Here is a 23,724-nt window from a genome sequence, read left to right on the forward strand (position 1 = left end):
CATCCCCATCCAGCAGGAACAGAAACAATAGGAAACCAGGCGCCATACAATGGACACTTAAACTGCTGAAGGGCCGCTGGAGTGGATGAATTTACCAAGCTGCCGGGATGCTTATTTAAAGTCAAAGCCTACACACAGTCTAGAAGGAACATATCCACACTTTTTAGATGCATGATTTAAAGAAAGTATGGTTTGTTTTATTTTATTTTTAGCAACTTCTCATCACACCATCTTTAGCTGTAGTTTAGATTTCCAGTTCCTTGGGTTTGTAGTGTTTGAGCAGCGATCTCAACTCAGAACTCATTATTATTAGAATCATTGTTAACCTTAATGTTCTAGGTTTGTCATTGGTAGAGAAATATGTTCTGTATTACATTGAATAAAAGTCCAATGCGTCCAGTCACTCCTTAAGTTTCTCAAAGTGACGGATGGCCTTCAGATTTTTCCATCATTTAAAAAACGTTCAATACCGCGTCCTCTGCCTTTTGCTGGGAAATAGTTGAGGGCTTCGTGTGAAATGGATTTGACGAGTAAAAGCAGCAAGAGGAGAGTGACCTCACCTGTGAAGTGGCCACTCACCTCCATCTGCAGCTGTTAATATTATTGAAAGAGACCCGCAGCGCTTCCATGGCCCTGGATGGCATTAGCCGGCTTTGCGTAAGCAGCCATTTTAATGAAAAATAGATGATCTACCAAAAAAGTAACCTTCATTACGGAAGCTAAGCCCTGATTTCTGGAAGCTTTTGCAAATGGAGACACTGTCAGGGCGGTCAGGACACTTCTCTTTTGCGAGGTTGTTTCACTGGGAGAGGAGAAGTGAAGGATTATATAAATCACAGCATTATTCTTTTTTTGTCCTGGACTTCTGTTAAATTACGGGACATTTTGAGTCATTAAGGCAAAACAAAGGGGGGGAGTGAATCCTCCCTTGTTTTACAAAAACAATAAAGAGGAAATTGAATAAAACGAGTTTGAATGAATTAGAAAAGCTTATTATGTATTAAATCTTCAGACCCCAAAACATTATGATGATTACAGAATTCAAACACACATTACAGGCCGTATAAAAGAGATGAACCAGGCTTCATGTACAATAAACATACTTATCCTAAAACAGACATGATTCATACTCTGCAAACTTCTTCAGCAGAAAGAAGTTTGCAGCCCGTTGACTCATGCACTGCCTTCCTTTTTCCATGCTTGATGAGTGAGGTTTTCACCAAAACAAGTTTGGTCACATTTTGAACAGATAGTAAGCTGACTGTTTTCAGCAGACATTCAATCATGTGAAAGATATCACCTTGATAAGTAGCTGAATAACAAAACAGCTTTTGGTTTCTCGGGTCAAGAGAGGTATCGCTCGTGTCTTACAGCAGTACAATCCTACTCACTGCTCCTTTGGGTGCACATTCAAAATGATACGTAGGAAGCAGTCCTGGCTTCCTGTGTGTCTGCAACATTTAGCTTGCAGCGCTTGGAATCAGGCAAGCGGAGGCCACCTCTCTACAGTGTTGTCAGCAGTCTAAACCGGACTAACTCTCTGACAGGTGATGAGAGGCGGCAGCAGCGGCGCTAGACTGACAAGCTGTCATGCAATATTTTTCCCCGGATATCGTTTTGCAAAAACCTGCTGTCTGCTTTCATCCGCAGGAACTCAGACTCCATTTCTCTTGTGTCATGCCTGGATCATTTTAATTGATAAAGCACTTGGGAAAGAAAAGGTGCATGTTATTACAAATACATTTTGTCCGGCAGTAAAGAAATGTCTTCCACCAGTTCTTGATACATCACTTCATTCTCTGTCATTGACATTTTCACAGCGCCCTGTAAATCCTTCAATGGAAAAGCTGCCTTTCGACTTTACCTTGTAAAATTGTGATAGAGGAATTATTTGCAACCTCTAATTCAGGAAAAAGTGTTGGATGCTGTCACTCCTTGAAAGTCAAACACAACTTTAAGTTTGTCTCCCTCTTCTTCCTCTCCAGGTGCCATCCTGGGACGGTCGGAGACGAAGGAGTGCGCCTACTACAACTCCAGCTGGGAAAAGGAGCGCACCAACCGCAGCGGCATCGAGCCTTGCAGAGGCGAGGAAGACAAGCGGCGCCACTGTTTCGCCACGTGGAAGAACGTCTCCGGTACCGTGGAGGTGGTGAAGCAAGGCTGCTGGCTGGACGACGTCAACTGCTACGACAGGTACGCAGGAGGCAGCAGGAAACGAAGAAATAATACCTGAACAATCGAATGAAACCAAATCAGTGGTCGGCTATCCATAGATCTGTTGGTATTTAAAACAAGTTACTGCTTTAAAACCATTTTCAGTGACTTTACAAAATCAACATCCCTTGCTTAATGTCACTCTGGTTTGGTGTATTGTAATTGTTTCAAACTCAATTCCAGATTTGAAGAGTTCCTCAAACGCCTCACATGTGACTTGCAAATCCTCCTTTTTTAGGAAAATGTGAACGCATAAAACCTCTGTTGTTGATAATATGTGAAATGTGTCTTTTATACCCAGTTATAATCTTGGTTTAAGGGCAAATTTGTCCTGTTGTGTAAGGTCTTTGCCCCCCGAAAAAAACAGAAATGTCAAAAATGATTCAAATGAATCCATGATTGGGTATTTAAACGACCAACAGATATCAAAAAAAGAGACTACTCAAAGATCCATCCAGTTTTGCCTCTTTTAAATGAGGATTTAAAGCTGAACATTCATTTCAAGCAAGCACATCAGGAAGAGATGTTGACTGTGAACGGTTAAATCCAAACACCACCGTTTTTGGTTGATTTCCCATCTTTAGAAACTGCTTTGCAGATTTGAACTGATCATGATGTATTCCTCCAAACCCAGAAGAGTAAACAGACGATAACGTGATATTATTATAGTTCCTTCCTGGCCCAAACCTCACCCTGGCTGCTGGTTTGAGCCGGTTCTGCTTGTGTTTGATTCCTGAGCGATAAAGCTGCTGTAGATGGTTCAGCCTGCACAGTTTGGGTACCTCTGCTCAGACGGCGCCGCCTCGCCTCCCTGGAGAGTCCAGAGCAAGGCGAGGGCGGCTGCCACTTCCTTTTGGCTTTTATCTGATGACTGTGTGAGTGTGAAGCAGAGAGAGAGTGTGCGATTTGTAAGTGTACACGTGTGTCTCTTTGCATGTGTATTGCTGTGTGTAGGAGTTACTTTATAAATGTTGTTCTTTCATGTCTTCTGCGGCAGAGAGGCAGGAGGGGAGTGTGTGTAAGGGCTCTATAAAGCGCCATGTCTTCTGCGGGGAGAAGTGTGTGAGCACATCAGCGTGCACATGCAGTTGATGAGTTTGCGCGTGCACTCAATGGCACTTAAATAAAATAAATTGCTTCCCTGTCCTCTGCAATCGTGCGGAGAGGAGGGATCGTTGAGTTCCTTGTTTCTAATTCCCACCTCCATGTCCTCTGCAGTAACGAGTGTGTGGAGAAGAAGGAGAGTCCTGACGTCTTCTTCTGCTGCTGTGAAGGCAACATGTGCAACGAGAGGTTCCTGTACGCCCCTGAAGTGCCCTCACCGGGAGGAACGCATCATTCAACCGCCTACAGTATGTACAGTTCAATGCACACGCGCACACACACACACACACACACACACACACACACACACACACACACACACACACACACACACACACACACACAGCTGAAAAGCACAAACATCTACACTCTAGGTCTGTGTTACTGCCAAACCTAAAGTGGGTTTTGCTGAGTTGAAAAGTCATCTTTCTTATATTATATGTGTATTTCTGCAGGATTCATGAGCAAAAACACCCACCAACAGTAGCAGGGAGAACTCATCGTGTTGCCTCTACATACGTGTAGTTATTTGAACTCCTTTTTATATCTGAGAGTTACCACCAAGTAACAAAACTCATCCCCAGGGAAGACAGGTGTGGCATTTTGGAAAGCAAAATGATGTCACAGTCTGGAGCAAGTTTTACTTTGTGTACAAACCGGTGACAGTTCTGGTGTCCTTGCACTCATCACCTCGCCGCTGAAGGCCTGTCTGTCTTTTCCTATTGCTTTAAATCTGCCTCTCTGAAACCTGCAGACACCCTGTAGAGAAAAAAGCTTTCTGACAATCGCCCCGAGCGTACCACGATGCAGCTGGCGCAGCCCCGTTGGCCCCAACTTGTTCTGCTGCCCCTCCCTCCCCCCTTCACTCCCCTCACCCCCTACCCGGCGGATGGCGTCCGAGCGTCGGCGCTCTGACAGGGCTGCCGAATCAGACGCTCACACCTTGTGATGGCAGGACAGGCTGAGCCAGCAGGCGTCACCCTGCAGGGGTCGCACATAGTTCACAGCTCTGTTATTTTTGGAAGGCGGATTACATTATGTCACGAGATGGATTTGCTAATCCTGCTGCGTGCGTGCGTGCGTGTATGTTGATGTGACTCCTAAGCACACAGCCTGTAAGCAGGGTTGATACTGCACTTAGAGATGATGCAGCACAATGTCAAACCAATCAGGCAGCTGTGGAACGAGTACGCAGGTTATTTGCCTGAGTAAAAGTATCCCTATCGAAGAGTAAAAATACTCTATGGCAAATAGAAGTCCTGCACTCCAAATCTTAAGTCTCACCAATAAACTGAAATTGCTTAAGAAAATAAAAGCATTTGTTCTACTTTATGGCTTATTTCTGAACATACAGATTATGGATTTCTTATTATTGATTACTGAATCACAGCTGTCAAAGTATCATAGCGTAGTATAATTACTAGATATATTGCTGCTAGATGTCTTAACCCTTACTTTTATGTCCATTTTAGTTATTTAGAGCTAATAATGTGAACCCTGTGCAACTTTTCTACATGAAATTGCTTTATATTTTATTTAAGGAAGATAAAATAAGCCAGTTACAGTTCCTAACTTTCCACTTTCTCCCCACAGCCACCTCCAACCCATTTTCCCAGAAGCCCCAGCTTTTCAGCACTCTGCTCTACTCCCTGGTTCCCATCATAGGCCTGGCCGCCGTCGTCCTCTTCTCTTTCTGGATGTGGCGGCATCACAAGCTGGCCTACCCCGCCGCGCTCGTCCCCACACATGTAAGTCTCAGAACAATCACACTCTCAAAATGTAAAATGGAATACCCTCCAACAAGAGTCCGGTCCATGACCACCTTTTTGTCTTCATCTCCCACAACCCTCATCACTGTGGTGTGTTTCCAGAGGTCACCTGTCAATCAAACTGTGTGGCAGGGACACTGGTGTCCGCTTTCTTCAAAGTTGCTGCCGATGCAGTTAGGGTTTCTCTTTGAGTCCGTGCTGTCCCACTTCATCTGTTAATTGCAAACAAAGAGGAAAAGTAAAACGCATTGTTTCCTGCGTCGCAAATTACCCACATCCTGCCAATTCCAGCCTTCTTTATTTAACCAACCTTCAACTTTACCACTGATCTAGTTCGTCAGTGGGCAGAGACAGCCTTGGTCTCTCCCCCCGTGCACACACACACACTCCCCAGAGTTTACAGTCAGAGAAGTGCTTTTTCAGTTTCTTCTTTTTCAGTTGTAAAGAAGGAGCCCTGGATCTGTCTGTTTCCTTTTTTTCCATGAGTCTCTTCCTGAGCAGCAAACACTCACACTGTAGGTCCGATGGTTCATATTGTGTCAGCTTTTAATCACACAATTGCGAAACAGAAGTTTGACGCACATCTGATCGGGTAGTCGTTCACTTATTCATTACTCATTTATTTCCTTCCTTCTCTTCCAAACTTGCCATCAGGCTTTTTCCATAGCTGCATAGTTGAAATAACATCCTATCTAAACTTGTCATGTCTTCACTGGAATCGGACAGTTTCATCACCTTTAGTAAACCTTTTAAGGCATCTTCATCCTCGCAGGGCTGGAATAGCGTGGAATTCCTGATTCATGTCGTTTTTTTTATCAATTCAAGGCGGTTATAAGCCAACAGCAGCTGAGCTATATTCTCTGCTGCTCAGCAGCGAGGGGAACAGAAAACCCAAGCAGAGCTTCCACCGTATGGAAGAGGAGTCAGGGGCCTCTGCATTATTGATGAGGCTTTATATAGGCAAACAAAACTAAACACAGAGACGCTCGCAGCTCTGCCTCGGAGGATTGTGGGTGGGTGGGGAGTGTGGGGGCGGGAGTGAGGAGAGACATGCAATTCTTTCAACTTGGTTATTGTATTTGCACAGTGCTAAAGCATAGCAGGGAAGAGACCAAAAGACAGTGACACAATGCAATCAGGGAACAAATGCTAATGTGCATTGGAAATCAACACTGCTCAGAGGCTTCTGAAACATCTTACCTGCAGACAGATGAAGGAATACATTAACGACATAACACAAAACAAGATCATGACCAACCTGGAGTCCGATAACTAAGAATGGAAAAGGAACAGGTCAAATATTCATAAAATCACAAGGGGAAGAAATGAAATGAAGTAGCCCGGATGGAAGAAATGCAGTCATGCCGGATGTGTGTAATGGCGTGTGCGTGCAGGAGTGTTTAATGCATGAGTAGGTGTACAAGGACAGGAGAAGGAAAGGAGGTCACTCGTACACGGATGTATTTAAAAGTCAGCTTGAATAAAAGGAGGTGATGCAGTAAACCCCAGCCACCTGCTACTTGAAGGTGGCTAAAACGATGCTCATCTGATACACATGCAGTCATCAGGAGCTTTTTTCTACTTGTTTACGCCAGGTTGTTCAATATAGAAGTGGAGCTAGCTGTTGGAGGTGAGAGATGGATGCAGCAGGAGGGGACATTTATTTCTGTTTTCTTTTTTGGGGGGGGTTGTTGTTGAAGAATGCCTTGCTCCACAGGCTGTATTAAAAGAGCAGGGGCGACTCCGGCGATCACTCAAAGCGCTCGCTCTCGCAAAGTCACTCCGGACAGCTTCCAGCGATCCTTTCCACTGCTGAGAGTGAAAACGCGCCGTCTGCTCCACCACAGGTTACCGAGCAACACCTGCCTGATGAAATCACATTTATATAAGAACTCGGGACAATAAGATGTTTGACATTTGAAAAAAAAAAAGCAACACCTACCGTTAAAACTGACTCATAGCACCGAGGAAGAACCAAGCCCCTTCTCATCGACCAGAGGAGCGCTTCACAGAAAGAATTCAGACTTTCCCTTTAAGGTCGCTTTCTGTGCAAGTGTTGTCAAAAGGCGCTCAGCAAATCTGTGTGCAATTCAGTGTGTTTAAACACTTTGCAAATTAAACTAATTCGTTTTCTTTCTGAAAGCGACACAAGTTGAATAAAAAAATGGCTGTCATTATTTTGCATATTAGCTTTTAGCAACTCAATTAGCCCTCAATATATTTAATGGATTTAGTCCATTTCTGCTTTATCCTGCTTGTTCTTGTCCTATGCATTCATTAGAGCATAATGCACACTACTTACTCATCGTTGTTTTGTGTGACAGTTACAAATTGCCCACACTTTTTGCTGGTTAGATTTCATTACAGATTTTCATCATAGGTATTTTTCTTTGTATTTGGCACATTTTCTACATTGGATTTGGCCAGCCAAGTGAAGACAAAGAAAAAGAAATCAAGTTGCTGCCATTATTTTCTTTGCAAGGTAATGAAACATGCAGTCTTCATGAGGCAAAAGTAATTGTTCCCATTTAATGATCATTGTTAGATTCATTATCACGGCCCTGTGATCTAAAAGGACTTTCACAAGTAGTCGTCAGCTCTTAGTTCATGAAGGGTTAAACATTTTCAAAGTGCATTAACTTTCTTGCACTTGCCTTTAAAAGATTGAATCCGGAGAGAAAAGCAGAAAATAGTGCAGCTAAGTAACTAACTGGCACGTTGTCATTATGACGGTGGTCCATCAGGGGCTGCATATTCGCCACCAAGCCTCCATTATTCACACCACAGCGCGAAGTGGAGGCAAACTGGAATTGATTGTGTCTGAGTACACAGACCCACAGCTTTCACACGCAGAGGTCTGCAGCACTTACACTTACGTCTGGCCCTTTTTTTTTCCACCTGGAAGCCGTTTTCTTAATCCATCCATCGCCCTGATCGAGTCTGACCAAATTTCATCAATTGCTTTATTATGGAGCAACTTGCATCTGGGCGTAGCCTTCCAAAGAGCCCCTAATGGGACTCCCAAGTGTCCTGGAACACTATGACTTTTGACTGCGGCTGCACATTTGTGATTTTGACTCGTTTTTCCTTTGCTGGGGAGACGCAGCCTGTGTTGCCCTGTGAAATGCAAATGAAATATTTACATAGTAGGTCGAACTGTGAGCTGGTTGTGAAAGTTCTACGCCTTTGTGTGTTTTACATGCTCATCATCCTCAGGGAGTCACTTTAATTTGCACCTAACGTGTACTTGTGTTCCATATGGCTGTGCATAAAACGTTAAAGCGTGTTTTGGTATTTCATCAGATAGTGTCTGATTTAAATAAATACATTTCCAATTTTAGAATATTTAATTTGGACTCATTTCTTGTCCGTTATGCCCCAGGTTGGGGGCTTTCCTCCACTTATTTATTTCTGTGTCTTAATTTTAAATCATGTATCTTCCATCAGGGGGAACTATGAGAACTTTCTCTTCCTTTTGCTCATTTTCAGTTGCTCTGCTTATTAATAGCATCATGTATATTCCTTTACCTTCTTGCCTTGGTACCATGCTTATTAACACCTTATGATCCATATGGGATTACCTGTTGCCCTTCATGTGTCCCGGACTAAATCTTTCCAAGCCTTGGTCTGGAAGGAGAACAAAAGGTTGTTCAGGGACGACCCATCTTTCCCCTTCTTTTACCTGCCTCTATTTCATCCACTAACCGAAGGAAAATAATTTCTCTGTTTGCTTCTTATGTTCCTTTTCAACAAGCACGCCTTTCACATTATGGTGGAGGTAAGAGCAGCTCAATTGAAGTTGAAACTCTAGTCCCCCCTCCTCCCCTCCCCATTTTGGGTTCAGAGCTTGGTATGAATTCTCCACCTGGATCCCAGACCACCGTTCTGTTCTTCTCTCTGCGTCTTGCTTTCTGGGTTCCAACCACCTTTTTTTTCTGCCTGGGTATTATTGCATGGATGGATGTCTTTTGTGTTCCCTGCTGAAAATGTATTGTGCATGGTGGAAAGTGGTCGACACGGCTCCGAATGCAGCCCTCCTCCTTTTTTCGTATGAGTGTCCACCTGTGATGTTTATGTAACGTATTGTGTCTGATGTGACCCAGTTTCCAGAGTGCTATCTGCAAGACCTATGGCTCTCCCCTGCACAGAGACGGGAGCGTTTGCAGCATGCTGTTCATCCTCAAATGCAGACTGAGGAGGAGTGCAGATAGATTTTGCATAAGTAGGAGAATTGCCACTTACCTGGAACCTTTTTCAAGTCACAGAGTGTAAATTACTTACGCACAAGAGGAGCATAAGCCTCTGCAAATGTGCTTTGGCTCGAATTCTATCCTACTGGAGTAGAAGTATGGCTGCAGACATTTTAAAAAATAATAGGCAGCTCACTAAATAAAAGTCATTCATGCTGTCAGAGTTCAGAGCCAGGCTTATTGTCAGCCCTGCCTTCCAGCTGCGCTCTGTTTAAGGTCATGTCAACAACTTCATGTTTTTGATATTACCTCCAGTTCACATCAACAACAAGGCATGACCTTAAGATATGAGTTTTGGAGGCTGCCGATTCTATGTATTTTATAAAAATCAACCTTAGCATTTTGATGTATCTCCTCTTCTCTGCACCTGGACAAACCAAACCAGGCCTGCCGGATCAGCTCTGATGTAATGGATGAAGGTGTAATCCGATTAGGCCATGGGAGATGGTTGATGGTTGGGAGGAACGGCGTGAAGCAGCAGATTCCGTCTTCCCGTTTCCTGCGGTCTGCTGACTCAGTGTAATGCGCCCCCTGTCCGAGGCCACGGCACTCTGTGATCGGACACGGTATCCGGTGAATCCCGGTGGGAGGGGCCGCCTCGTCAGGCCAAAAAGCCCGGAAGACAGACGGAGGGTTTCCAGAAACAATATGAAGGGTCCTGCAATAACTTTCAAACCTCATCATCATCAGGACCATCGGAAATGCCAGGAAGTTGTCACCATGTGGAGGACATTGTAACGTGAAGCCCTGCTGTTATTCAGCATCAGACCCTCACCATCAACTCCGTCAGTCATCATCAAAATCACATCCCTGTTGCCCGGCATGTGCAGGAATCCTCCCTGGCTTTATATCGTTGCACCTAACGATGACTTGCATTGTACCAACACCGGCATGTGGAGCACGTCGGAGGCCCTATCTTCATTTTGTCATGACCAGGCGCACTGCCACATATTTCACCAAGCACAATGGATGCCCAGGAATTTGTCTTTGTGACATTTGTGCAGACATACTGGTGATTTCTGTGCAGCAGGGAAAGATAAGACGGTGCAGGACTTGCTGATTTATTAACCACATCGTCACCAGCATCAGGAGGACTTCAACCCCAGAGGATATTAAATACAGAATCTTATTTTAAGGAACCGGCAATGTTAAAAATCCACCTGAGGAGCTGTCCTTATTTCGTTTATGAAGCTGATCACAACAGAAACACTGGAACATTTCTAACTCATCTATAACTTGCAATATAAAACTCCTCCAATGATCTATCCAAATCATGACCAGAATTTGAAATATTGTAATTACTTAGCAGGATAAACATGCAGGCATTTAAATGGAAATGCAGAGAAATGTAATGAATTCCTTCCGAACGCTGAGCACTTCTTGTATTGTCTGAAAAGACACAGTCCTTGGATAAAAGTTTAATTTTCTCCACTAAATCATGATGAGAATAAGAAGCGCTTTAGACTCAAACAGTTTGGTTTGTCATGCATCAGTTTTCCCTGACAGTATCGCAGCAGGTGTACCCTCTGGTTCTGCTTTCCCTCGCACTTTCCTGTTATTTAATTGCTCTTGGGACAGAACATTCTCTCCCTTTTAGATCTGTTGTTGGCTCACAGTTTCCCACTGTTGCGCTAACAGTTGGATTTGTTGCTGGTGGCCGGAAGACAGGAAGAAGTGTTGGATAATAACACCAATAATTAAACATATACTGTGCAAACTGTCATCACACCATTGTGATCTCTTAAATGGAAACTATAAAACACAACCAGGAAGGTAGAGGGGCCAAGAGAAAGGGTTGTGTTATTATTATAGTCCTTAGAGTATGACAAACCTTACACTTTCACAATATTACTGTCGCCGTTGGAAACCCTTTCACTTTAAGTCTACAGTTCAAATAAGCTTGTTTGTAATCATAGATATACTCTTAAAGCTTTCCAACCACCAATCATTTTTATGTAGTCTGCTGCTGCCCGTTTATCTAAAGCAAATTCAGTGTCAGTTACTCTCAAAGCAGAAACAGCTAAATGACAGAGGGTTTCCAAGTACATTTACACAGAATGACAGCCTTGGACTTGTGAATAAATTAGTATGAGCCACTAGCCAAACTGGAAGCTAACTTTGTGGTAAGATGAGCTCAGGGAAATGTAAATAAGTACATTTTCTTCCAGTTGTTTGCTTTTAGGATGGAAGACACCTGTCCTCCTCAGAGATTCTCCTTGAAGTTTGTTCTCAAAGCATTGAAAACACATAGTCCTTATCTGCTGGTACTTCGTGTTCTGGAAGATGTTTTTTAAAGGTGGCGACTTGGGATCGCTTGTGCCGCTCTGTAATCCAACCTCAGCAGCAGCATTGTGGGTCATTTTCCCCGTCATTTGGCCGGCGTTCAGTGTGAGAGCCGAGCGTACAGACAGCAGGTCTGCCTCGCAGCTCTGTGTCAGAGGAGGGGAGAGACTTTAAATACACACTCCAATCCTCCATTCCCCCTTGAACTGAATGACACCCTGCTCCATGTTTCCACTGACAAAAAAAGGCTTTTCCTTCATTTTTTACTCAGCTTCTTGTTTATCTGCAGCCGCTTCTACCCTGATAGTACAGACTGCACTCCACTTTTTGTGTGAACTAAAGGACACCTAAGTTCACAGCCACACATCTCAGATGGATGAAATGAAAGCCGTAAATGCTACTAAACGACACACAGTTTGTTTCAGGTGCCACAATAATCTTGTCAGGGCAGGCGGTTAAAATTATTTGCATATCACGAGTGTTCAGAAGAGGTGAGTGCCAGAACCTCGACAGTAAATCAAAGGGAGCGTGCTGCAATTCGTTTTTTCGTTTCCTCAAAAGAGAGGTGATTTGTGTGCGTTTTTCCGTGCTTTAAATCTTGTGTCTGTAAACCTTAAACCCGAACGGGGGCATTTTAGAAAAACAGTGATTGACAAGCTCTTATGAAACCTCATCACGCTGTCTGAATGGATCCTGTGGGCCTTGGGGTCTGGAAACTTGCTCCAGCTTATCCAGCACCTTCAGTTCAAGTGAAAACATGAGCAGTGTTGCAAGGGGGAAAGATTTCTTCCCGACATCGGCATGGATAAAGACGGGGCCTTTACAGAAGCATATCGGGTTGCTTCAAAGACCATCCGTCATGGGCTGGTCCTTCTCCTCTAACTTTTATCCTTTGGAAATGTGACTCCCGCACTGCATGCTTGGTTCTGACCTCTCCTCGCTCGCTCTCTGTCCTTCCTGTGGGGTCACATGTGAAAGTGATCAGCTTAATCCCGATCAGCAGCTGTGTTTAACCCACTTTACATTTGGAACACTTGGCCCCCTTGGCTTTCACTTTTGTTTAAACGGGATTAGCATGAACGCTCAGCGCACGCATGATGTTTCACCTCCTCCATGTTTTTATTTTCAACCCATTTATTCATTTTCAAATCAGCCTGCTTCATATTCATTCATGTTAAGGTCTTGAAGTGACTTGCCCACTTTTTCCTGCTTCCACTTACAATCCCACTTCTGTAAACTCCAGGTAATACGGCCCTGAGGGGTTTTAATAGAATTTGAAACTAATGAAACCTGCTGGGTACATTGTGTCCTTACTGCCAAAAACACTTCAGAGTAATAACAATACTGAAGTTACACATTCAGCACTTCCTGACAGACCTTCCAAAGTGATTTAACAATAAAAAATGAAGCAAAAAAGCAACGAGGCACCACAACATTAAGACGGATCAGAAATGGGCTTCTGAAAAAGTGCATCATCACTTAAAGGTCTATTCAATAAGGTCTAATTTAAGGGCTTCACCATTAGGGAGGATGAGAAGAGTAAAGAATAACACCGTGTTCTGTCTCTTTTCTCTGCCCTCTCTCTGAAGGACCCCGGACCCTCACCCCCGTCCCCCATTCTGGGACACAAGCCGCTTCAGCTGATCGAGGTGAAAGCCAGGGGGCGCTTCGGGTGTGTGTGGAAGGCTCAGCTGCTCAACGACTTTGTGGCGGTTAAAATCTTCCCCATTCAGGTATAACATCGATGTTTTGGTTTACCTATTTTATTTCTCTCACATTTTTATTGTAATTTTGACACGTTTTGGTTTTTTTTAAGTTTTTATTCATAGTTTTTTAATTTATGTATTTTTTGTACAAAACACAGAAATAATCATAAAACAAATACATTTAATGCAAATAAATAAGTCATACTAACATAAAGCACAGTGTGTGTAGATGATGAAGACAAGCAGAAAGCTGACGGAGATCACCACGAGGCATCGCAGCATCAAGGCTAAAAACTGTCCATTTTAAATCCTGTTTCATGGACGTATTCCAGACCTTTATGCCATCATGAATCATTTCAAGCTCTCCTTCTCGCCACCTGACTTGTCTCGTACAATTTATATTTGATTCTTTCCTTAATTATTGATGACAGAAATAACATCTGCGTGTGTCTCTGTAGGACAAGCTCTCGTGGCAGAACGAGTATGAGATCTTCAGCCTGAGCGGCATGAAGCACGACAACATCCTCCACTTCATCGGAGCGGAGAAGAGGAACAATAACATGGACCTGGAGCTGTGGCTCATCACCGCCTACCACGACAAGGTATGCAGTCCGTGACGGAGCTCTACCACCTTCCAAGACCAGTTTTAAGTTTCACTTTTCACTCCTTTTACGATCCGACTTTAGTCAGATTACGACAAACGCATATATTTAAGCAAACATGCCACTGAAGACATCTGACCAGCGTGTTTCCTGCTCTACTCCTGCACGAGTAGAAAAGGAGCTGTTCTTCTAACCGGGTTGTTTGTGTCCATGTACACAGTGATATAGTCCTATGTCTGGCAGCCCGAGGACAGGCAGCTGATGAAGTTGTAAACACTGGAAGAGGGGGACATGCATGAAGCCTGCATTGTATTGATTCTGTTTGCAGCCTTAGGAGCTAATCCATTATTATTGTTGTATACTGTCTGCTGGTTTTTCTTTCATAAGCCCTGTTTATCCAGAGAAGGTGGATTTTTGTAAGCCGCGTTGGGCTTCACTCTTTGTAGCACTTGGGCTTTTAAGTGCCTCTGTGTTTTGAGGGTCATTACAGAGGAGGTGGAGAGGGATTCTCTCGTACGCTTCGTTTGCTTGAGTTTCCCAGCCGGGGCCAAGAATTTAAATCAGTGTGCTTAAGAGACTTTCCCTGCGTGAATAAAGGTTGAAGAATTAAAGGTTGGGGGTGTGGCGACGAGGCTTTAACCCAAGTCTTAGTGAGCCACAAATGCGGTTTAAAGGAAGGTCAGACTGTCAACAATATATCAGAAAAACATTTTCGTGCCCTGTCAAGCATCCACTGTAATTATTTAGAAAACAGAAGGCTTTGGAGGACACATAACTTAAATATTAACCTACAAAAAGCCTGTCCTTCCTGCCAGTTCGTCAGTTTGAGCTGAAACTTGTGTAACACAGCTGGAACACTGATTGCAGAGTTCAGGGTCCTTGACAGCTGATTTATGTCTCCATGTTCGGGGCTTTTGAGAGGCTTTATGTCCAGGTTTGCATTTCCTTTGCATGCAGTAGCTTGCTTTAAGGGATGCACGCCTCAACAAAAAAGTCCTTGTAACAGAATGTTTTCATCAAACTGTATTAATACAGCCCATAATAACAGAAATGCTTTTGTGTTGGGGGATTTATGAAGTGTAGAAAACGTATGACAATTACAACATAGACAATCCAAATGACGAAAATGATCATGTGAATGCTTACAAAATAGAATGCAACAAGATGGACCCCGGTGGATGTCCATGTCGAGCCTGAATTTGCCCTAAGAATAAGATTTATATCCTAAATATGGAAACACAAACTTGGAGCTTGTCTCGAGCAATGCATACATATGAACAGTTACTAATCGCTGTCTTTCAAAGGGACATTGTCTGATTGGTCACTTTATTCTTTAATTGAGCAGCATTGGCAGTAATGCATAAGCCCAGGGAACACTGGAACACATTCACCTAAAGAGAAAGGCTACAGCAGGCAGCAGGGATCAGGTGTGTTGGAGCTGCCTGCCCTCTAGTGGTGACTCCTGCAGCTGCGTCTGCTTTGCCACGATGACCTTGTGTGAAATGAACATACATTATGTAAGACAGAACATGCATAAAGGATAAGAAATGAAACAGGTGCAGCTGAACATGTATTTCCCTTTCTTATATTCCTTCTTTGGGGGCAAATCAGATTTCTTTCCAAGAGAAGGTAATATAAATCTAATAACGTGACCAGGATTGTTTTGCCGTGTGTTGGATGATGAAAATGTGTGTCTGCGAGGAAAAGTAGTGGATATTTAAGTTTATCTTTGCTGATCAAACCCCAGCGTGTTCAGCAAAGCTTCCCTTGATAAAGAGAATAAAGAACAACTACCAAACATGGAGTGGATAAATGAGCAGCCTTTATCACAGCGCCATTATTCACCCGTCTATGTGCAGGGAGTGGTGACAGAGGCGGCCAGAGGACTTCACTGGGGCTGAGAGAGGACACCCAGTGGGTCGTACATCTTATTTATCACCCTTCATTGAAATATGAAGCTCCATAAATCTATTCCTCTGTGATAAACATCTGGACAGTAACAGTATTGAATATCAGACTAAATATCTTTCAACAGAAGGAGCCGTTCAGCTGACTTCCACTATGCTGTAAAGAACTGGTTTATTGCAAAGTTCCTGGTGAAATCCAATACTAGCCACAAGCCAGAGTGACTTTCCGGCCATTAGGGATATTGCTGTTACTATGGGAACCCGCTCCAGCCATTACTTTACTATTATTGAGCATTTATATCCCTGCAGTCGTTTGATTTTATCCTCTCCTGACGTCAGCCATGTTTCTATATCCTCATGGGACCTGGGGGAAAAGATTAGAGTATTTGAATGACTTTTTCATCACACGTAAATTGGGATTTAAGGAACATATCACACAGATGTTCCTCTTAATGATGTCATGTATTTACGGTACGCTTCTTCCATTAAAAGGACATTACAAAGGCGACATTCGGAAATAATCAAATGAAATTGAATTTTTATCTCACTCGATGAATATTTGAAATGAATTCCAATAAATAAAACCTGCTTTATTGTCTGCCGCACTCCCTCCTCATCTCCTCATCAATGTGTGATGCTCCTTAAATAATTCCAACGGTCCACACCTTAGGACATTGGTTATAATGCTTTGTTGTGGTGTAGTTTATACTCCCGTTAATAAAAACAGCATCATTTTAAAGACACATAACTATATGTGTGTCTACAGTTGCTCAGTAAACTGCCTGTCTGACAGTACATGTGTGATTCCCACTATTTAAAAAGACACGTCCCCATGTGTGTTACGACTGAACGACTTCATCTTTTTCTCCTCCTCTCCCTCCCCAGGGCTCAATGACGGACTACCTGAAGGCCAACGTGGTGTCGTGGAACGAGCTGTGCCACATCACTCAGACGGCGGCCCGCGGCCTGGCCTACCTGCACGAAGACATCCCGGGACACAAGGACGGACACAAGCCCTCCATCGCCCACAGGTGCGCTGTCCAAATAGCTAATACAGCTTTCAACAAAAACAGATGTATCACTTTAATGAGTTGTGCTGGACTGAATGTGGCTTCCTGTTTGTCTCTCAGGGACATTAAGAGTAAGAATGTGCTGCTGAAGAGCAACCTGACGGCCTGCATAGCTGACTTTGGCCTCGCCCTGCAGTTTGAAGCAGGGAAATCCGCCGGAGACACACATGGACAGGTACAGTTCTAAGATAATCCCAGCGCCGTGTGGGATTACTTTTTATTTGTTTAATAAAAGGCAGCTTTCTCTTTATCTGTTGGGTGTCGAACAGGATCCTCAGATCCTCTATGACATGTAGATTTGAGTTTCTGCCCCATAAGCAAAAAGCATTTTTACCAGCATCACTTTTCGCCGTTTCAAGCCCTCTTTGATCTGTGCTGTATTCTTCCTCGCTGCTCATGCTTCATATCCAGTTTAATTCTGACCTTTGGGCTGTTCCATTTGAACCTGGAGTTGTCGGAACATTCTCCTGGGTCTTGTATCTTTGACATGATGTTTACTTACAAAGAATCCCTTTAGTGTACTATTGAGCCTCCTAAGGCTCCTGTTTTGTGATATTGGGTGATATTTGATTTCTATTCGGTTTAGGTTGGGACGCGGCGCTACATGGCTCCCGAAGTCCTGGAGGGCGCCATCAACTTCCAGCGCGATTCCTTCCTGCGCATCGACATGTACGCCTTCGGCCTCCTCCTCTGGGAGCTGGCCTCGCGATGCACCGCCGCTGACGGTGAGACCGCTGTGAAGAACGCTGCCTTCAATCTGTTCACGCGGTGTTATGTAACTCCAGATTAACGCACAATTTGACCATGTGGTTGTGTGTTTCCAGGCCCGGTGGATGAGTACATGCTCCCGTTCGAGGAGGAGGTGGGTCAGCATCCGTCTCTGGAGGACATGCAGGATGTCGTCGTTCATAAGAAGCTGCGGCCCATTCTGAGAGACTGCTGGCAGAAACACGCGGTGAGCAAAGAGTCACGCACTGTCTCCGCTGTTAAGACTTATTCTCTGACATGCTGCTCTCTATTTTCCAAATTCCTTAAGTTAGATTTTAAGGCAAATTGTTTAGGTTTTGCAGTAACGTGAATGTCTCCTCTCTCTCTCAGGGCCTGGCCATGCTCTGTGAGACCATCGAGGACTGCTGGGACCACGAGGCGGAGGCTCGCCTGTCGGCCGGCTGCGTAGAGGAGCGCATCGGTCAGATGCAGCGCCAGGCGCCCATCATCGGCCCCGAGGAGATCGTCACTGTTGTCACCATGGTGACCAACGTGGACCTCCCGCCCAAGGAGTCCAGCTTATGATCGTCCGACCGACGTGAAGAAATAAGGATCAACACGAGGGGAAGAGCAGCCAACCCTGGCTGGTTGGCGTAATGTTTTTCTGTTCTTTCCTTTCTCCGTTTTTATCGTTTTTCCTTTAAGTGCGGGCCGCTACTCGCGCTCAGGAAACACCTTGCGCCCACCTCACCACATGAGTTGATATCCACCTCATTTTGATATGTGTGCCTGAGGATTTACAACATTTTACCGGTTGAAACTCTCTCATCTCCGAGCAATCGATTCAGGATATAACGACAAACGGCGTCACCGGAACACGCTGGGACGACGACACTCGACAAACACTTTTACCATGTATTGTTTTTATATACGTACACACACATAGGAGGGCGCCCCATTCTGCTGGGTTTTCTACGGAGAGAGAAGAACCGGCGGGGGGGTTTCACAGAACTCTCGGTGCATTTTAGTGTAAAAAAAGAAAAAAAGAAAACCCGGCTCTGGATGCATCTGCTGTTTTCTCCTGTGCGTTTCTCTGAAGAAACGACTATCGTTCTGCCAATAAGCAACGGCTTCTGAATGTTTATAGTGTAATGCTGCTGTACATAGTGTATTATGGACCCAGACAACTTGGTAATCGAGCTTATTTTAAAGGGGGAGGGGGGAGGGGGGTCCATTCTCAAGCATTACAACGATAAAAACCATAAACCTCCTTCAACCAGGTATACCTCAGTTCAGACGGACACAGTTTAAATTGAACCCTCTCCCTATTCACGGTCACACTTCACCACCTTCATGAATCTGCTGTCAGCCTCACTTTTGGGTAGTGTAGTCAGCAAAACCTCAATACACACGGCCATACACACCAAGTGTTTCTCCCCTTTTCCTCCCCTTTCTCACGATGAGGTTTGCTCCACTTTGACTGAAAAAACACCGTTCTGCTTTTTTTGTATTCTTCTGATAATGGGAAAAAGAAAAGGACACCCCCATCCCGTGGTAAAGTTGCCGTTTAAAGTGGGGTTTTTTTGGTTTGCCGTGTCAACTGTCTACGGAGTAATAATACCTGTCGCTGACGACCTGACTTTGGCAGTCTGGATGTGTTTGTATCTCTCTGGATTGGCGCTGGGTACCAACTAATGATACCTTTGATATTAAGTAACCGCTCAAATCAGAAGGTAGAACACGTGCGCATCTTCTCCTCTTTATTTGATCACGTTCAATCTTTAGAAAATGCAGATTAACATGAAAAACTCATCCGACATGTTTATTTTAGGAGAGGTATCACATTTTGAAGTGAAGGGGTACCCAGCCCTGATTTGGATTCAACCTGTATTTAGCTGAGCCAGCTTGCTTTGGATTTGATTGCACACATCATCTTTTTTTCCTCTTGGATCACTGTCAAGAGTTTCTGCTCTCTTTTGATACACCTCAGGAATCTTTGGTACTCACATCCTCCTCACCTATACCTCCCCCCCTGATTCTTCCACGTCCTCTCTCTTGGCTCATCTACTTGTTTAGCCATGCTTTCACGCCTCAAAAGTGTGTCTTTATTACCAGTCCCAATTTAATTGACACTAATCCCACACAAGGAACTGTAAGATTTCAAAGTTTGTCAGATGTTACCCAAACACTTATGCGTTGCCCCTTTGTCCTCTGTCTCGACAAGCAAGCCAAAAAAGCTCTTTTTATTTTCTCCGTGTTGATGCTGTCTCTCTCACTGGCTGTTTCCCTAAACTAGCTGGATGGACAGCTGGTTTTATGTCAGTTTTAAGAGTAAGACATGAACAGATTTCACAAAACAAGTAGTTGATAATTACTAGACTTGAACTGCCAGTTAGGTGCAGTTAACTCTCCCCACACAGGGCTAAAATGAACTGTTTTCAATCGTGTTAAACCAAACGATCGCACGGCTAACTGCAGTCAGACGAGTCGAGACGGGGAATCTCTTTCTCTCTTTTCATCCTGGTGCCATTTCTAAGTATCCATATTAGTTACTCTTGTAGATGTCAGGCAAAATGGATGTATCTGTCACAGTTGTGCGAGCAACAGTGACATTTTTGAGTCTTTATTTCTTCTGAGGGACATTGAACACTGGTGACCTGCAGTCTCTCCTCAAGCTTTGGGACGGTTTCACAGGACACAGTTTAAATTCAGGTGGAGTACTAAAACGCACGGGAACTACCAAACCGTTTCACATTCAGGGCGATTCATAATGATGCTTTCTTGATCTTATCGTTTCAAGCAAACGCCATACTGTAGTGATTGAGCAAATAAGAGCTAAGCAAACAAGTCAAAAGATGAGATTGATTATCATGAGAAACATATTGCAACAACACAGCAAACCTGAAGGAAGTTAAAGCCATCCTGTTTTTGCCCACTGTAGCACGATATTTGCATCAATATTGCTTCCTTTTGTTGCCGCTGTTTTTTAATGACCTGCTAATGAGAACAGTCTGTGTCTGAGATCCTCATGAAGCTTAGAGTCAGGAAGGATCAGCTCTGCAGACCCCAGCAGCTCTACCTCACTCGCAGGGATTTCTTTGGGGTAGGAAGTGTGGCAAATAAACCAAAATCATAACCACGTTCCTCGGGTAGAAAGTTCCAGTTTGAGGGCTTATTTTGAGGTGTGAATCCCCCTTTCTTTCCATATGTTTGAGTTGAATTACAGAAGATTAATAAGGCCAAGAAGTTTAATCTTCACCTCGATGCATTGTAAAACCTGTCCTCATTAAAAAGGACATGCAAGCACAAACAGAGGAAGGGACTCCAGTGTTACCGTTTCACTCCAGATTTGTGTCCAAAGGGGTAAAAGTTACTCACCAGTATTACAGGTCACAGCCTCCCATTGTTGGTCAGTTCTGCCAAAGTGGCTGGTAGAGTCTACTAACCTCCCGCCACAGCAAAACCACACGTCCCAGTACTGTAGGTAGAAGGTGGAACATCTCCAGTGTTCAAACAAAGCTTGAGTTTAAACTGCGCTTGAGAAACCGACCCAAACCAACAAACACCATTCAGGGATTCAGTACTATGCTTTTCTAAGTTCTAGCAAGTTATATGCAACCAGTGCCGCAAATTACCCTACAGTGCTGTAGGACCCGCTGCAGGAGTGACTTCAATACACACACACACACACACACACACACACACACACACACACACACACACACACAGAATTAACTTGTAGCATTTTAATTTGTTTTCTTTTTTAAATCCTTGCATATTGATATGTTGTATTTATTTTTTAATTTACAGGCCTGAGGTTTTGGGGATCGGAGTTAAGGTGCAACTACAGTTGTAAGACTTGGCACCCTTTCTGGTTGATGTTTGGGGGGGTGGTTGTGGGTGGGTGTTCAGTTGTAATTCAGGAAATACTTTCATCAAGTCAAAAAGAAAAGATATAAACTGTCAAACGTTCTTCTTTCTATGGACAAGCGACCGAGAATGAATGTTCTTCAGACTCCTGGATTCCAGTATTGTGTGTACTGTGGTGGATTGAGCCCGGCCCGGTGTAACTTTAGAGGGCTTCGGCTTTGGCTCGTGTGATTGTGCCCTGTCGCCGTAGAAACTAGTAAAACCAACACATTAGGAGATCCATTCATACACTTCAGTGGTTTAACAATTACCTGCAGATTTGATTGAGTACCTGCTCTAGTGACTAATGAACCTGCAGTCCAATCAGAAAGGAAAGGAACAGTGATGGCAAACCGTGTGCTTTCTTTAGGTCGAAAAGGAGATGTAAAATGAAGCGGTTTGTGGACTTCTTCCACACACTGGTATTTATTAAGAAAGAAAGGGGCATCATGCACACATGCGTGTTGAAAGACAGGTAACCTTGCTTTGAGGTTGTTTGCTCATTTCCCTGATTGTGTTATTAGTCCACAGCCTTTTGAATGTTATTTAACGCACATTCATATACTTAAATTATTGAGGAAATGTGCATTTCTTTAGATGATTCAGGCAATCAGACTCTTTTCTGTCGGACAAATCAAATAATTGGGCTCCTTCTCAGACTATTTTAGCAAAATGATGCGAGTGCAACCATGGGCTGAACGTTGTCCTTTAAAGGTGTATGAATGGGTTTCCTTAGCATGCAGGGTTTACGTTTTTCTATCTCGACTTTCTCTAGCCCAGCACCTCACATTGCTGTGCATATAAACTACCAGTGAAACATTTGTGTCTTGTTGCCCCCACTACTTTAAGCAGTCTAGGATCTGTACAGACATGAGAACATAAATACCTGTATCAACTATTTACTCTGAGCTGAATCTTTATAAGTGTGTGTTGAACTTCAGTGTTTCCTCTACATTCATTTATATTTTCCTTGTGTTTTGACTCCGCAGCGGGTCATGGCCCGGCTGCATTAAAAGTTCCTTTATGCGAAAAGAAGTGACTTTAAGTTGAGCTTTGTGTAAGCTAAAAGCTAGAGGCTCATTGGAGTACTTTGTAAGGCATCCAAGAAAGCACTTAAGGGTTCCTTGGCAGTAAAAACAAACAGCTAATGACGATCATGGAGCCCATGGCGTTCCTCCAGGAGCCTACTCGGGTCCCCTGCCGGTTGCATTTTGAAGAATCCCCAAAGCTCTTAAAAATCAGTTGCAATACTCCATGTGTGATAATGCAATCACCCACTACGGGTATTTCATTCCAGCATCTCAATCTCCTCCTTTTCCCACTGTTGGTAAGAATTTTAGAGGAAACATTGAACTCCAATGACCTCGCCGCTATGACTGTCTTTGCAGTAAGATGAGTCTGGTTGCCAGGCCGGAAATTTCTACAAAAAAATCCCCCTCAAAAACACCACAAATGTTTTTGACCCCCTCGTTTCTCAAAGCCCTCGAGTCGCAGTGCTGATCCAGGATCTGCCAACACACCCTCTTGTGATATAGACGCCCACTGGGTTTCTGGTTGTAGAATACTGATGAATAAGTGGGATGTGAAGATGGGTTTTCTTACTCCTGAGTCATGTGACTTTACATTGTAGGTTACAGACAAAAAGATGTGAAATCAACAGCTGGAGTTTCAAACTGGAAGGAGAAAGGGGGTTTTCCCATCCCACCACCTCAGAGCTCCCTGTGAAGGGTCATGGGAGGGATCAGAGAGAATTCCCTTTCAGAGGAGATTAAATTGATCCCTGATCAGCGCTGCGACTCTGGGCTAATGGTTTTTATCAGCTGAAGTGATCCACGTGATGTAAATAAATGTGTTTTTAGATTGTGACTGCGATGTGTTTCTTTTGTCTTACCAACAGTAAGTTTTGAAGCCAGTGTGAAGTGTTAGTTCTTCATATAGTTGTCCTGGAGCAAGACGATCAGTCAGTTGGTAAGGCAATTATTATAACGACACTGTCATGCAAATTCATTTAAGTGAGTAATAACTCTTTAATGTACTGTTCACCTCCTTTGTAGGACTTAAGGTGGACAACCCAGAGCCAGTTTCATTCTACAAAGTCCTACAAATGTTCTGGTACCTGTGTTATAAGTAGACCCGTTAATGGGATATATGTACAGTACGTGCAGCGTGTTTTCTCCAGGATATAAAAAGAAAATCACTGCA

General features: G+C 43.8%; 1 protein-coding gene across 2 annotated transcripts in view; it reads left to right on the top strand.

The window, feature by feature from the left end:
* Positions 1-23,388, top strand: part of LOC134860794 (activin receptor type-2A-like) — a 38,257-nt gene extending 14,869 nt beyond the window's left edge. For both annotated transcript variants that reach the window (XM_063877604.1, XM_063877605.1), the window contains 10 exons: positions 1,986-2,193; positions 3,433-3,566; positions 4,912-5,066; positions 13,210-13,353; positions 13,785-13,928; positions 16,721-16,866; positions 16,966-17,080; positions 17,492-17,630; positions 17,730-17,860; positions 18,004-23,388. In XM_063877604.1, the coding sequence (XP_063733674.1) occupies positions 1,986-2,193; positions 3,433-3,566; positions 4,912-5,066; positions 13,210-13,353; positions 13,785-13,928; positions 16,721-16,866; positions 16,966-17,080; positions 17,492-17,630; positions 17,730-17,860; positions 18,004-18,198 (1,511 nt within the window). In that variant the 3' untranslated portion in view covers positions 18,199-23,388. The remainder of the gene's footprint in view (positions 1-1,985; positions 2,194-3,432; positions 3,567-4,911; positions 5,067-13,209; positions 13,354-13,784; positions 13,929-16,720; positions 16,867-16,965; positions 17,081-17,491; positions 17,631-17,729; positions 17,861-18,003) is intronic.
* Positions 23,389-23,724: the final 336 nt, after the last annotated feature.

Source organism: Eleginops maclovinus, chromosome 24 (assembly GCF_036324505.1).
Source record: "Eleginops maclovinus isolate JMC-PN-2008 ecotype Puerto Natales chromosome 24, JC_Emac_rtc_rv5, whole genome shotgun sequence".
Lineage (NCBI taxonomy): Eukaryota > Metazoa > Chordata > Actinopteri > Perciformes > Eleginopidae > Eleginops > Eleginops maclovinus.